The 16,555-nt window shown below is 43.4% G+C and overlaps 2 protein-coding genes across 2 annotated transcripts; both read right to left on the bottom strand.

The window, feature by feature from the left end:
• Positions 1-639: 639 nt before the first annotated feature.
• LOC6604135 lies at positions 640-2,564 on the bottom strand. The gene is made up of 2 exons (XM_026993591.1): positions 913-2,564; positions 640-856 (listed from the first exon to the last, which is right to left on the bottom strand). The coding sequence occupies exons 1-2, from the start codon at positions 1,414-1,416 to the stop codon at positions 710-712; spliced, it is 651 nt and encodes a 216-aa protein (XP_026849392.1). The 5' UTR covers positions 1,417-2,564; the 3' UTR covers positions 640-709.
• A 6,604-nt stretch (positions 2,565-9,168) lies between these two features.
• Positions 9,169-12,479, bottom strand: LOC113566717 (BTB/POZ domain-containing protein 7-like). Its single transcript, XM_026993590.1, is given in 4 exon segments — positions 9,169-9,407; positions 9,464-11,922; positions 11,925-11,979; positions 12,039-12,479. Coding segments are annotated over 4 exon segments (3,036 nt in total). The 5' UTR covers positions 12,417-12,479; the 3' UTR covers positions 9,169-9,263.
• Between the last annotated feature and the right edge of the window lie 4,076 nt (positions 12,480-16,555).

The raw sequence follows: 16,555 nt of genomic DNA, 5'->3' as shown, positions 1-16,555 counted from the left end.
TTTGGATCTGGCTGGCTTGAAACCTGCATTTATGAATATACATATGTATATAACTTCAGCTGGCACTTCCAGACTATATGGTCCCATACATTTATTTTGTTTGTCTTGCTCAGTCTATTGGTGGAACTTGATAGAACGAAAAAACCTCGGCCAACCGCAGGGGAGCGATCTCACACTCCCAATTCGAGCCAGACGCTGAAAGATACACTACTTCAGTACCTCCCTTTCACTAGAGAGATATCTTTCTATATAAAATCTAAAACATCTGAAATATATGACCATATGACCAAGAGGTATCTTGAGTCTAGTTAATTTATACATTTCGACAGATTAAACGGGTAAAGCATTCGACGACTTAAGTTTATGATGGGTTGGATTTGGCAAGGAAGGTCAATTTATTGTGTGTTGTAATCTGCCAACTACTAGGGTCAACGAGTAACAAAGGTGCAAAAGGGTTGCAGATGTAATAAACAAATTACTTAAACTGGTTTTTTCTTCGCAAATACCAGAGATAATATACATACTTAAGTATTTTTAACATTATACATACTATCTAATTTTAAGCCCTTGCCGAAGAGAAAAATTCCGTGAGCTTTATTTAATAGTTTATTTTATTTATCTAGATTGTTAAATTACATTTTTAGTTTAATTTTTGTTCAGAAAGGCATGCCAAAATAAAGTGCCCCGGATCTGGGCCCACTTGCAACCTCTATAAAAACCTGGGTGGTCCAGAGTTAAATGACCCTGGGTCATTTGGAGGGTGTGATGTGGGCGATAACTGTCCATGACGCATCATATCAAATGGCGAACTAGAGCGCTGCACGAAGCGGTGATAGTTGCTTTGTGGCAGAGCGTGCTAAAATTAATGGAAAATTTTTATTTTAGGATAAATACCGAGAAGGAAATACTTACGTGAATACTTCGCAAGGTCAGTGCACTTGGAACGTTTCCAACTACGCGAGGGCTTGGACCATCCCCCAAATCTAATTGTAAACTTTCTGGCATGTCGTTATTGCTGCCGACGCTACGGCCGCTAGTATTTCCAGTACTATTCGACAAATGAAGCTGACCTAACGATGCGGTGGCCATAGCCACATCCGGCATCATATCTGAAAGATGACTATTTCCAGAGTCCAAAGCACATGCGCCGTTCTCAACACTAATATCCAAGCCCAAGATATTTCCATGCGGAAATCGAAAGTCCCCTTCAGTTATTAACGCCGGCAGTTCATTTCGTGGACGCGCTGACGCTGAAATACGTGCATAGCTACACTGAAGCGCAGGACCAGAGTTGGTTGCTAAAATACTGGCTACACCAAAAAGACCATTTGATTGGTGACGCGGAAAAGTGAGATTTCGGCTATAATAGGGGTGTACTCCATCGGTGCCACAGATTGATGATGCTGACGATCCCATTGACGAGGACGATAAAAAAGAAGATCCAACGGTTGTGTTTCGCGGAACTCAGCCAGTAGCCGCTGGTGATGGTGGTGGGCTTTGATCTTCATCTTCAAGCAAATTGTCCTCGCTTTGAGTAGTGGACGCAACTCCACACGGATTTTCTTTGTGAACATCATCACTTTTCTGGCTGGATTGGTGTGAGCTTTCCAGAATATCAGATACTTCATCAGGGAGGTTAAACTCTCTCACGACCCGAAGCCGAATTTGTCATTCAATTTCATGTTTTGATGAAAGTGGCAGTAGCAATGCACGCTGGCACATAGGTGACTGGCGAAGTTTATTTTCGCGTTTACGCATTGCCAATAAAGTTTGGTTATCCGGTGCTGGTATAACAGCCGACCCTACCATCATGTCAATATTTTCATGAATAGCACGATTAACAACACTACAAAGTCCATTATTAGCCGCTGCATTCATGTGGGACACCATATACAAGGTATCAGGAATATCTGGCGGGTGTCGTGACCTACGCATACGCATTAGTTCCACCTGGTGGTGAGATGAAGATAATCGATCCTTCAACAAGGCATTTACTTCCTCAAAATACGGCATAAAGAGACGTGGTCTTACAAAGAGTCCCTGATTACTACCACTACGTATCCAGGCATTGATACGTAAATTTTCTCGTTCATCTCCAATCATATGTGAAGGTGGCGTGCTGACAAGACCTCGACGAATTGCTTGGCCGAGTATCTCACTATGTGGTGGTAAAACATGGTCTATGCGCACTAAAGGCAATAATTCTGCGATGATGTCTCGCAGCTCTACATCACTCAAATCACGTTTTTTTTACGCCCTTGCGAGCAACTGAGTGAGCTGTGTGTGACAACAAGTTTGGTTCACAATCTTCCATACGGCGAATGAGCTCCTGTTCTCCCCATTTAAGAACAGCCTGCAGAATCTCTAGCTCAGAAGCTTGTAAAAAATTACTCTGCAGAACATGTAACAGTTGCTTTTTATCTAGTTGGTGCAGGACAGGTGAGGTGCTAATAACGGTAAATTCTTCTCGTAGGTACTGACATGCTTGTCCAAACACCCACGCGGAGCCATGGGGTTGGCAACCCCACTTTAAAATTGTTGGTAAAGTACCAAGGGACATCGAGTATTAAATCCTCACAGCCTTGCGCCAAAATATCAATCTCTAAAAACCGACCAATCTGGTAAAGCTCCATAGCTTCCTCTAGTGTCGTTGGACGCACTTTTCCTGTGTTGGTTAAGGCATGCATTTCCCCTAGTGATCCTGCCGACGTACCCGATCCAACACCGCGTAAAATCAGTGTCAAATCAATAATGTCCAGGTTAACGGTATAATATTTCGTCTAATACAATTCGCGTGGGAACGTGAAAGGAACGTTCAACGCACTCATCAATGTTTACAAATTATCAATACATCAATTAAATTACAAAACGAGGGGCAACGTTTTGAGTTGCTGCCGAGACCGCAACTATACCTATATACCCGATACTTAGTCAGTATGGCTCTCCTCCGGCAGACGCCGCTATTATTGAACGACACGACAAAGAGTGCGTGCGAGAGAGACAGAAAATCAGTCTGAGCGTGTCGTCGGGCGCTGCGTAGCCACTGCAAATTAATTTCTTCCTTTTGCCTACAAAAATGATCCGATCTCGTTTCTTCAATATTGTGGATGCCACAGATTTTCCTCTTTTGTGGGAGCGGAGGGGGGTGGGGCGAGATATACGTTTAACAGTGAGTTCGAACAGGAGTGTGAATACCACATTTGGTTGCTCTAGCCTTAATAGTCTCTGAGATTTGTGGATGCCCCAGATTTTCGTCCTTTGCAGGGGCGGAAGGCGGTGTGGCGAAATTTTGACATAAAACGGTCAAGTTCCGATATCACAGGAGTGTGTATACCAAATTTGGTTTCTCTAGCTTTTATAGTGTCTGAGATCCTTTAACTCATATTTTGCAATAAGCAAAGCCGACCATGAAACCTGTGTGTTAGAGAAAGACAGAGCGAGAAAGAATGAAATTGTTTTCTTGATTCTGGCTATAATAATTATACGATCTGGTTCTGATTTTGCATTCTAGAAGATATAGTCATCCTCTGCGATTCAACATTTTCTGTTTTCTCGTATCTCTAAAATTGTGGATGCCACAAATTTTCGCCCTTTGTGAGGGCTTGTAACAGTGACATATCACAGAAGTCTAGATATAAAATGTCGTTGCTCTAGCTCTTATAGTCTTTGAGCACTAGGCGCTAATAGGGACGGACAGACGGACAGACAGACAGGGCTCAATCGACTCGGCTATTGATGGTGATCAAGAATATATATACTTTATGGGGTCGGAAACGATTCCTTCTGGACGTTACACACATCTATTTTCACCACAAATCTCCACAATACTCATTTTGAGTATCGGGTATAACAAAACCTAATATAATCCTAATAATAACCTTTATAATAAAGTTTATGGGCTTTATGAAATTTTTGACTGATTTATGTATGTACAATGTCGGTTCGCTATCCAATTATGGCCATTATGGTTTGGGGGTATAGCTACATATGTGTTGACTAAAGACTAAAGACTAGTTTTAATATAGTGTATGGTTTGTTAGGGTATGATAGTTAGCTGTTTTTTTTCCAGGTTACAGTTCATGTCCCATTCGCCTTGCCACGCCTTGCAACGGCTTTTAATGGTCCTTCTCTGCGCTTATTGGGTGAAAGTAGAAATCTCTGGCGTGCTGCATCCGCAGCTTCTTGGCTTCGCCCACCCCTATCTCGGATTGGCCATGCTGATTGAGCGCCGCTCCCCTTCTGCGCTACGAGACGGCGTCGGCGCCTTCTTCCGTCCGCTTTGGATCTGGCTGGCTTGAAACCTGCATTTATGAATATACATATGTATATAACTTCAGCTGGCACTTCCAGACTATATGGTCCCATACATTTATTTTGTTTGTCTTGCTCAGTCTATTGGTGGAACTTGATAGAACGAAAAAACCTCGGCCAACCGCAGGGGAGCGATCTCACACTCCCAATTCGAGCCAGACGCTGAAAGATACACTACTTCAGTACCTCCCTTTCACTAGAGAGATATCTTTCTATATAAAATCTAAAACATCTGAAATATATGACCATATGACCAAGAGGTATCTTGAGTCTAGTTAATTTATACATTTCGACAGATTAAACGGGTAAAGCATTCGACGACTTAAGTTTATGATGGGTTGGATTTGGCAAGGAAGGTCAATTTATTGTGTGTTGTAATCTGCCAACTACTAGGGTCAACGAGTAACAAAGGTGCAAAAGGGTTGCAGATGTAATAAACAAATTACTTAAACTGGTTTTTTCTTCGCAAATACCAGAGATAATATACATACTTAAGTATTTTTAACATTATACATACTATCTAATTTTAAGCCCTTGCCGAAGAGAAAAATTCCGTAAGCTTTATTTAATAGTTTATTTTATTTATCTAGATTGTTAAATTACATTTTTAGTTTAATTTTTGTTCAGAAAGGCATGCCAAAATAAAGTGCCCCGGATCTGGGCCCACTTGCAACCTCTATAAAAACCTGGGTGGTCCAGAGTTAAATGACCCAGGATTTGGAGGGTGTGATGTGGGCGATAACTGTCCATGACGCATCATATCAAATGGCGAACCAGAGCGCTGCACGAAGCGGTGATAGTTGCTTTGTGGCAGAGCGTGCTAAAATTAATGGAAAATTTTTATTTTAGGATAAATACCGAAAAGGAAATACTTACGTGTATACTTCGCAAGGTCAGTGCACTTGGAACGTTTCCAACTACGCGAGGGCTTGGACCATCCCCCAAATCTAATTATAAACTTTCTGGCATGTCGTTATTGCTGCCGACGCTATGGCCGCTAGTATTTCCAGTACTATTCGACAAATGAAGCTGACCTAACGATGCGGTGGCCATAGCCACATCCGGCATCATATCTGAAAGATGACTATTTCCAGAGTCCAAAGCACATGCGCCGTTCTCAACACTAATATCCAAGCCCAAGCTATTTCCATGCGGAAATCGAAAGTCCCCTTCAGCTATTAACGCCGGCAGTTCATTTCGTGGACGCGCTGACGCTGAAATACGTGCATAGCTACACTGAAGCGCAGGACCAGAGTTGGTTGCTAAAATACTGGCTACACCAAAAAGACCATTTGATTGGGGACGCGGAAAAGTGAGATTTCGGCTATAATAGGGGTGTACTCCATCGGTGCCACAGATTGATGATGCTGACGATCCCATTGACGAGGACGATAAAAAAGAAGATCCAACGGTTGTGTTTCGCGGAACTCAGCCAGTAGCCGCTGGTGATGGCGGTGGGCTTTGATCTTCATCTTCAAGCAAATTGTCCTCGCTTTGAGTAGTGGACGCAACTCCACACGGATTTTCTTTGTGAACATCATCACTTTTCTGGCTGGATTGGTGTGAGCTTTCCAGAATATCAGATACTTCATCAAGGAGGTTAAACTCTCTCACGACCCGAAGCCGAATTTGTCGTTCAATTTCATGTTTTGATGAAAGTGGCAGTAGCAATGCACGCTGGCACATAGGTGACCGGCGAAGTTTATTTTCGCGTTTACGCATTGCCAATAAAGTTTGGTTATCCGGTGCTGGTATAACAGCCGACCCTACCATCATGTCAATATTTTCATGAATAGCACGATTAACAACACTACAAAGTCCATTATTAGCCGCTGCATTCATGTGGGACACCATATACAAGGTATCAGGAATATCTGGCGGGTGTCGTGACCTACGCATACGCATTAGTTCCACCTGGTGGTGAGATGAAGATAATCGATCCTTCAACAAGGCCTTTACTTCCTCAAAATACGGCATAAAGAGACGTGGTCTTACAAAGAGTCCCTGATTACTACCACTACGTATCCAGGCATTGATACGTAAATTTTCTCGTTCATCTCCAATCATATGTGAAGGTGGCGTGCTGACAAGACCTCGACGAATTGCTTGGCCGAGTATCTCACTATGTGGTGGTAAAACATGGTCTATGCGCACTAAAGGCAATAATTCTGCGATGATGTCTCGCAGCTCTACATCACTCAAATCACGTTTTTTTTACGCCCTTGCGAGCAACTGAGTGAGCTGTGTGTGACAACAAGTTTGGTTCACGATCTTCCATACGGCGAATGAGCTCCTGTTCTCCCCATTTAAGAACAGCCTGCAGAATCTCTAGCTCAGAAGCTTGTAAAAAATTACTCTGCAGAACATGTAACAGTTGCTTTTTATCTAGTTGGTGCAGGACAGGTGAGGTGCTAATAACGGTAAATTCTTCTCGTAGGTACTGACATGCTTGTCCAAACACCCACGCGGAGCCATGGGGTTGGCAACCCCACTTTAAAATTGTTGGTAAAGTACCAAGGGACATCGAGTATTAAATCCTCACAGCCTTGCGCCAAAATATCAATCTCTAAAAACCGACCAATCTGGTAAAGCTCCATAGCTTCCTCTAGTGTCGTTGGACGCACTTTTCCTGTGTTGGTTAAGGCATGCATTTCCCCTAGTGATCCTGCCGACGTACCCGATCCAACACCGCGTAAAATCAGTGTCAAATCAATAATGTCCAGGTTAACGGTATAATATTTCGTCTAATACAATTCGCGTGGGCACGTGAAAGGAACGTTCAACGCACTCATCAATGTTTACAAATTATCAATACATCAATTAAATTACAAAACGAGGGGCAACGTTTTGAGTTGCTGCGGAGACCGCAACTATACCTATATACCCGATACTTAGTCAGTATGGCTCTCCTCCGGCAGACGCCGCTATTATTGAACGACACGACAAAGAGTGCGTGCGAGAGAGACAGAAAATCAGTCTGAGCGTGTCGTCGGGCGCTGCGTAGCCACTGCAAATTAATTTCTTCCTTTTGCCTACAAAAATGATCCGATCTCGTTTCTTCAATATTGTGGATGCCACAGATTTTCCTCTTTTGTGGGAGCGGAGGGGGGTGGGGCGAGATATTCGTTTAACAGTGAGTTCGAACAGGAGTGTGAATACCACATTTGGTTGCTCTAGCCTAAATAGTCTCTGAGATTGTGGATGCCCCAGATTTTCGTCCTTTGCAGGGGCGGAAGGCGGTGTGGCGAAATTTTGACATAAAACGGTCAAGTTCCGATATCACAGGAGTGTGTATACCAAATTTGGTTTCTCTAGCTTTTATAGTGTCTGAGATCCTTTAACTCATATTTTGCAATAAGCAAAGCCGACCATGAAACCTGTGTGTTAGAGAAAGACAGAGCGAGAAAGAATGAAACTGTTTTCTTGATTCTGGCTATAATAATTATACGATCTGGTTCTGATTTTGCATTCTAGAAGATATAGTCATCCTCTGCGATTCAACATTTTCTGTTTTCTCGTATCTCTAAAATTGTGGATGCCACAGATTTTCGCCCTTTGTGAGGGCTTGTAACAGTGACATATCACAGAAGTCTAGATATAAAATGTCGTTGCTCTAGCTCTTATAGTCTTTGAGCACTAGGCGCTAATAGGGACGGACAGACGGACAGACAGACAGGGCTCAATCGACTCGGCTATTGATGGTGATCAAGAATATATATACTTTATGGGGTCGGAAACGATTCCTTCTGGACGTTACACACATCTATTTTCACCACAAATCTCCACAATACTCATTTTGAGTATCGGGTATAACAAAACCAAATATAATCCTAATAATAATAACCTTTATAATAAAGTTTATGGGCTTTATGAAATTTTTGACTGATTTATGTATGTACAATGTCGGTTCGCTATCCAATTATGGCCATTATGGTTTGGGGGTATAGCTACATATGTGTTGACTAAAGACTAAAGACTAGTTTTAATATAGTGTATGGTTTGTTAGGGTATGATAGTTAGCTGTTTTTTTTCCAGGTTACAGTTCATGTCCCATTCGCCTTGCCACGCCTTGCAACGGCTTTTAATGGTCCTTCTCTGCGCTTATTGGGTGAAAGTAGAAATCTCTGGCGTGCTGCATCCGCAGCTTCTTGGCTTCGCCCACCCCTATCTCGGATTGGCCATGCTGATTGAGCGCCGCTCCCCTTCTGCGCTACGAGACGGCGTCGGCGCCTTCTTCCGTCCGCTTTGGATCTGGCTGGCTTGAAACCTGCATTTATGAATATACATATGTATATAACTTCAGCTGGCACTTCCAGACTATATGGTCCCATACATTTATTTTGTTTGTCTTGCTCAGTCTATTGGTGGAACTTGATAGAACGAAAAAACCTCGGCCAACCGCAGGGGAGCGATCTCACACTCCCAATTCGAGCCAGACGCTGAAAGATACACTACTTCAGTACCTCCCTTTCACTAGAGAGATATCTTTCTATATAAAATCTAAAACATCTGAAATATATGACCATATGACCAAGAGGTATCTTCAGTCTAGTTAATTTGTACATTTCGACAGATTAAACGGGTAAAGCATTCGACGACTTAAGTTTATGATGGGTTGGATTCGGCAAGGAAGGTCAATTTATTGTGTGTTGTAATCTGCCAACTACTAGGGTCAACGAGTAACAAAGGTGCAAAAGGGTTGCAGATGTAATAAACAAATTACTTAAACTGGTTTTTTCTTCGCAAATACCAGAGATAATATACATACTTAAGTATTTTTAGCATTATACATACTATCTAATTTAAAGCCCTTGCCGAAAGAAAAATTCCGTAAGCTTTATTTAATAGTTTATTTTATTTATCTAGATTGTTAAATTACATTTTTAGTTTAATTTTTGTTCAGAAAGGCATGCCAAAATAACGTGCCCCGGATCTGTGCCCACTTGCAACCTCTATAAAAACCTGGGTGGTCCAGAGTTAAATGACCCAGGATTTGGAGGGTGTGATGTGGGCGATAACTGTCCATGACGCATCATATCAAATGGCGAACTAGAGCGCTGCACGAAGCGGTGATAGTTGCTTTGTGGCAGAGCGTGCTAAAATTAATGGAAAATTTTTATTTTAGGATAAATACCGAAAAGGAAATACTTACGTGTATACTTCGCAAGGTCAGTGCACTTGGAACGTTTCCAACTACGCGAGGGCTTGGACCATCCCCCAAATCTAATTGTAAACTTTCTGGCATGTCGTTATTGCTGCCGACGCTACGGCCGCTAGTATTTCCAGTACTATTCGACAAATGAAGCTGACCTAACGATGCGGTGGCCATAGCCACATCCGGCATCATATCTGAAAGATGACTATTTCCAGAGTCCAAAGCACATGCGCCGTTCTCAACACTAATATCCAAGCCCAAGCTATTTCCATGCGGAAATCGAAAGTCCCCTTCAGTTATTAACGCCGGCAGTTCATTTCGTGGACGCGCTGACGCTGAAATACGTGCATAGCTACACTGAAGCGCAGGACCAGAGTTGGTTGATAAAATACTGGCTACACCAAAAAGACCATTTGATTGGTGACGCGGAAAAGTGAGATTTCGGCTATAATAGGGGTGTACTCCATCGGTGCCACAGATTGATGATGCTGACGATCCCATTGACGAGGACGATAAAAAAGAAGATCCAACGGTTGTGTTTCGCGGAACTGAGCCAGTAGCCGCTGGTGATGGCGGTGGGCTTTGATCTTCATCTTCAAGCAAATTGTCCTCGCTTTGAGTAGTGGACGCAACTCCACACGGATTTTCTTTGTGAACATCATCACTTTTCTGGCTGGATTGGTGTGAGCTTTCCAGAATATCAGATACTTCATCAGGGAGGTTAAACTCTCTCACGACCCGAAGCCGAATTTGTCGTTCAATTTCATGTTTTGATGAAAGTGGCAGTAGCAATGCACGCTGGCACATAGGTGACTGGCGAAGTTTATTTTCGCGTTTACGCATTGCCAATAAAGTTTGGTTATCCGGTGCTGGTATAACAGCCGACCCTACCATCATGTCAATATTTTCATGAATAGCACGATTAACAACACTACAAAGTCCATTATTAGCCGCTGCATTCATGTGGGACACCATATACAAGGTATCAGGAATATCTGGCGGGTGTCGTGACCTACGCATACGCATTAGTTCCACCTGGTGGTGAGATGAAGATAATCGATCCTTCAACAAGGCCTTTACTTCCTCAAAATACGGCATAAAGAGACGTGGTCTTACAAAGAGTCCCTGATTACTACCACTACGTATCCAGGCATTGATACGTAAATTTTCTCGTTCATCTCCAATCATATGTGAAGGTGGCGTGCTGACAAGACCTCGACGAATTGCTTGGCCGAGTATCTCACTATGTGGTGGTAAAACATGGTCTATGCGCACTAAAGGCAATAATTCTGCGATGATGTCTCGCAGCTCTACATCACTCAAATCACGTTTTTTTACGCCCTTGCGAGCAACTGAGTGAGCTGTGTGTGACAACAAGTTTGGTTCACGATCTTCCATACGGCGAATGAGCTCCTGTTCTCCCCATTTAAGAACAGCCTGCAGAATCTCTAGCTCAGAAGCTTGTAAAAAATTACTCTGCAGAACATGTAACAGTTGCTTTTTATCTAGTTGGTGCAGGACAGGTGAGGTGCTAATAACGGTAAATTCTTCTCGTAGGTACTGACATGCTTGTCTAAACACCCACGCGGAGCCATGGGGTTGGCAACCCCACTTTAAAATTGTTGGTAAAGTATCAAGGGACAGCCACTCGAGTATTAAATCCTCACAGCCTTGCGCCAAAATATCAAGCTCTAAAAACCGACCAATCTGGTAAAGCTCCATAGCTTCCTCCAGTGTCGTTGGACGAACTCTTCCTGTGTTGGTTAAGGCATGCACTTCCCCTAGTGATCCTGCCGACGTACCCGATCCAACACCGCGTAAGATCAGTGTCAAATCAACAACGTCCAGGTAAATCGCTTGCAACAGTACACGCGCATATCTCTTCGGTATAACGCTTTCGTCTAATACAATTCGCGTGGGCACGTGTAAGGAACGTTCAACGTACTCATCAATGTTGCGCGTTCGACGCGCAATTAAATTACGAAAAAAGGGTGAGCGCGCACTCAAAATAGCTTTATGGCATGGAAGTTCGATCTTTGGTCGAAACCCGTACTCCGAGGTACCCGAGTCTTGTCGCAGATTGTCGTTGTTACCATCTGCTGTGAAAACAAGTGCCGCATCTGCGTAGTCGCCAGTCTCCAACAAATAGCGAAGATCATGATCCAGAGGATTTGGTGAGCCAAAGTCGTCTCCCAGCTGACGCAACACTGTGATTTCGATGTTCGGATCATGCGGACACATATCGCCAGTATATAAATAACGCAATAGGGAAGAGAAAAGCGGCACGTCAATAGGCGAAGTGGGCAGTTCAAGACATATACGCGCTCCGAAACCAGGACAACCTGCGAGTAAGTCGCGGAAATAGGAGCAACGAGCTGATAATATTGATCTGTGCACCGGGAAAATAGTCCCGCGAAAAACAAGATCACAATCAGTGCAAAAATTTAGATCGTAAGAGCAGCAAGGTCTTGTTTGTATGTTGCTGCCGGAGGTCGCGCCAATTCAGCTTGCACCTATAAATATATGATGTTTAAAAAACTAATAGACAAACAATAAATGTTTTCATTCTAACCGATAAGTCTCTTAAAGCCGACAAGGCTTCGAACTCCTCGCACAGAGCTGCCAGCTCCATAGGTGCCCAGTCTGACACAAAATCTCGTAGAACGCGAGCGTGATCATATGCTTTTGACGAACGTCGTCTACGTATAAACTTTCTCTTAAGCGTCGCAAAACCAGTTACACGCTTTCGTCTTTGATCTCGATGGTACTGTGCGCCACTGATACCAGTACCACTGCCAGTCGTCATACCAACCGCTCCTGCTGTGACCATACCTGCCATGCTCATGGGCAGCAGCACCGATATGTTTCCATTAGAGTTTCCGGTACTATTAAGTGCAGCTCCTGATGATGCGACGTTAGGATAGTTAATACTGGAAGTACTGGCTCCCATTTTCCAGCTAAGGTAAGTAAATTTTCCTATTCCAAATATGAGGCGCTATCAATACGCCCTGATACATTTAGGACATTCATAGAGATTCAATTTTTTTCATGCTCAATATTTAGGCTAGATTAGCCCGGACGCCACTCTTGGGGATACACATAGGCCAATATGGCACTACGTTATCCGAATGGGTATATGGAACCTTCGAGATAGTGCTTATGCGTCCTCCAGAGTCGACGTGTTTTTGTTCATTTTGGCATTTATTGATTCTGGAATAAACAAATTGTAAATATCACAAGACAATCAAAATATTTTCTTAATTCAGTTTGAGGCGATCGGAAACGGAGCCCATAGCCGTCGTAAAGGCTTAGGCAGATGAGTTTTAAATTCGACCTGTTTTATTTTCAAAACTTATGCACAACATGTAGAAAACTATAACGTGATTAAAAGTTAAAAATATAAAAATTACAAAAACGTAATGACCGTGTTCGGAGCAAGCAGCCGTGGAATAGCCCTTAAGTAACGTCAAGAACATATCTCTTAATATCTATTATCGCGTTCATCCCATGTACGCTCTCAGTGCATACACGCACACACATATGTAACGTTCTTACTTCTTATAATCCCACCTGCTTCGACGCTTCGGTCAGACAGTCGGTCAGTACTATTTAAGGTAATATGGTCAGTACTCTTCAAGACAGTCGGTCTTCATCGTCGAAGCGCCTAACACCAAAGTCTAAGTTCACGGCCACGGCCTCTAACAAAAACACAAACAATATCGGACAATAAAATCCAAATTGTAACCTTAACAACGGTGTAATTAGACCCGATTACTCAAATGAGTATTGGGGGTATATTAGATTTGTGGTAAAAGTGGCTGTGTGTAACGTCCAGAACGTTTCCGACCCCATAAAGTATATATAGTTCTTGATCAGCATCAATAGCCGAGTCGATTGAGCCCTGTCTGTCTCTCCGTCTGTCCGTCCGTCCGTCGTCTGTCCGTCCCTATCAGCGCCTAGTGCTCAAAGACTACAGGAGCTAGAGAATACTTGTCACTGTTACAAGTATATTTCAAAACTTTGCCTCGTCCACTTCACCACCACATAGGGCAAAAAATCTGTGGCAATCCACATTTCAAAGATACAGGAAAACTGAAAACGCTGAAATCGTAATGGGATGACTAGATGCTTCTAGAATGCAAATCAGAACCAGATCGTATAATCTTATAAAAGACAGAATCAAGAAAACAATTTCTCTCTCTCGCGTGTCTCTCTAACACACAGGTTTCATGGTCGGCTTTGCCTATTGCAAAATATGAGTTCAAGGATCTCAGAGACTATAAAAGCTAGAGCAACCAAATTCGGTATCCACACTCCTTTGATATCGGACCTTGACCGTTTTGTGTCAAAATTTCGCACACACCCCCTTCCGCCCACGCAAAGGACGAACATTGTGAACTTAACATTTCGTTTCGCTTCTCTTTCGTCGCATAGAGATCTAAGCGTGGTCCGATAGTTTCTTGCCTCCTCCGTCGTTTGTTCAGTCAGCTCTCTTGACCGTCTGCACAACTTGAACTCGTTCGCTTGTGCATAACTGTTGGTTCTTTTCGGTCGTCGCTTCGTTGCTTTGGCGCGCATACGTTATGGACATAATACATAAAAAGTGCAGCAAAAGTGAACGCCAACAAGTTTTGAACTCGTTTGAACTAGCGCGTTGCATCATTTTATTTAACTCTGATCGACTTATACACTCCGCGTTAACAGACTATAGCCGAAACCATGGGCAAGAAAAAAAATAATAGAAGGAGTGAATCGGTGGCTATGCGCAATGACAGTAATACTGTGAAAGTTGGCGATGCTCTATCTGATGAAAGGTTTAGTGCTAACGCAGCCAGCACCCAATTCCTTGCATCTTGGATTTCCTTCAGGAGGCTAAGGGCTAGAGCCATTTTGGACAGGCTAGAGTCCATACGAACAGAGATGGATCGTGAAAAGCTACGCGAAATGGATGATCTGCGAGGATTGTTTAAAATCATTGACGAAGCTTAAATGAATTTTATTGTGGCCACACCACCTGGAAAATTGGACTCGTCCATCTTATCTTTGAGGACCATTCTTCAGCGTGAGTTGGGCCAGAGTTCGCAAGCCACGCATTGTTCCACGTTTCAAATGAACCCAAGTGAATCCCAATCCATTATGTACATAGCCAGTCGATTGCGCTTGCCACAGCTGCAGCTGCCCAAGTTCAGCGGAGACTATACAGAGTGGACCTATATTCTATGCCATGTCCACAGCTGTTATTGATAGTGAAGCTGAACTGACTTCTATCGAGAAATTATAGCATTTGCAGTCTTGTTTGAGCGGAGCGGCGTTGGACACCATTAGTTCGTTGAAGATGAGCGAGGCTAATTACAATAATTGCAATTAGATATTCTCAAAAAACGATTGGCTAATAAACGTCTCATTCTACAGGCACACATTAGAGAAATATTTGGGCTGGCGAGTGGGGACTCATCTGTGTTCAGCTGCGGGCGCTTAACGGACGCCGCCACCTCACATCTTCACGCGTTGGAAGCGCTGGCAACTAAGGAGGAAATAGCTGATTGCATCATCGTCCACTTGCTTCCTCAAGTTAAATAGGAAGCAGCGTCGTCGAATCAAAATCTTCCATCCTGGGAGAAATATCTGCCTTTCTGGAACAAAGATGTCGTAGGCATTCACCACTCCATGCAAGGGCAACATGGTCAGGTTGGCAACCGGGTCAGGGAAAACCGCGAGTACGCATCATGAAAATCGTTTGTAGCATCATGCGCTCATGTTTCCAGTGTGTTCTGTGAAGGCACGAACCATATGATCGCCAGTTGTCAACGGTGGAAAAATCTATCGAATGATCGTCACAATTACACAAAGAGGGTCTTGTTATGCGTCAATTGCCTACGAAGGGTCATCACGTGAAAGATTGTAAATCAGGTCCGTGCTGTACTTGTCAATCGAAGCACCACACTCTTCTGCATTTTTCTTCGTCTAACAGAGACATTCCATACTGTTTCTTCAATCGAGCCACAGCCAAATCATACCGCCATGGTTGCATTGTCGCCCTCCTCGCCGCTAGTTATATATTCTAGCGTCCGTTTGAGCCTGTTCTATTAGCCACCGTCGTCGTTCTCGTCAAAAACAGCGCTGGATTTCATACCATGTCGCGCATTGTTGGACTCGGACTCGCAATTGCATTTCGTAACTACTCGTATAGCTAATCAGCTTCAACTGCGTAAAACTAAATCGCTTACTGCTGTCTCTGGCATAGGAGATGCTACCTTCTTAACTGAAGATATCTCGGTGGATCTCGTTCTGAAATCGCGGATTTAGGGGCGCTGCCGCATGACGCACGGTGCGTAGCCGAACCAAACGCAAACATGCAAGAAAAGATAGCTAGAGATAACATTCGAGGAAAATTACCACTAAAACTTACTAAGAAACTAAGGCAATCAAAATAAAAATACCACTACAGTTATTAATTAATAGAAAGGTGTGTAAGGATTGGTTCGTCAATTTGGGAGTGAAGGACATCTTTGAGCCAATCGCTAGGGCAACAAAGGAGGAACTTCACTGCGAGGAATACTTCGTCAACCATCGCCAACGCTCGCTTACCTCAGGGGAATACGCGGAATATGTCTCTGGTGCCCCAGGAAGATGGGCACAAGTGCAAATATTTTGCTACATCATTGCGTCATCAAAGAGAACAGCTCCACAACAAATCTGAGGGTCGTATTCGACGGCTCTGCGGCTACCACATCTGGTCTTTCGTTAATGATCTGCTTATGTCTATTCCTCCACCATTCAAGCCAAGCTATTTCACACACTCACCGTTTTCATACACTTTCGTTAGCACAACTCATTTGGAGTCATGATGCGCATTTTTGGTTACGTTCAGAAAGTCATCGTAGGACGATGTACGGATCTCTCGTCTGAGTACCTTAGCAAAGGATTATTATGTCGCATCGTTCAACGGGCACATAAGTACATTGCTGTGCGGAAAGTGAACTGCGTCGAGGCTCCCAGCAGAATCATCTTGCTCTCGCTTTCATAGATGACTTTGGTCTAGTTCGTGTTGGTGGCCGCCTGCGGCACTCACTTCGATTCACGCCACCC

Source organism: Drosophila persimilis, unplaced genomic scaffold (assembly GCF_003286085.1).
Source record: "Drosophila persimilis strain 14011-0111.01,24,50 unplaced genomic scaffold, DperRS2 tig00000857-arrow-arrow-pilon, whole genome shotgun sequence".
NCBI lineage: Eukaryota > Metazoa > Arthropoda > Insecta > Diptera > Drosophilidae > Drosophila > Drosophila persimilis.
The sequence above is the reverse complement of the archived record's forward strand: the minus strand, read 5'-3'. Positions and strand labels throughout refer to the sequence as shown.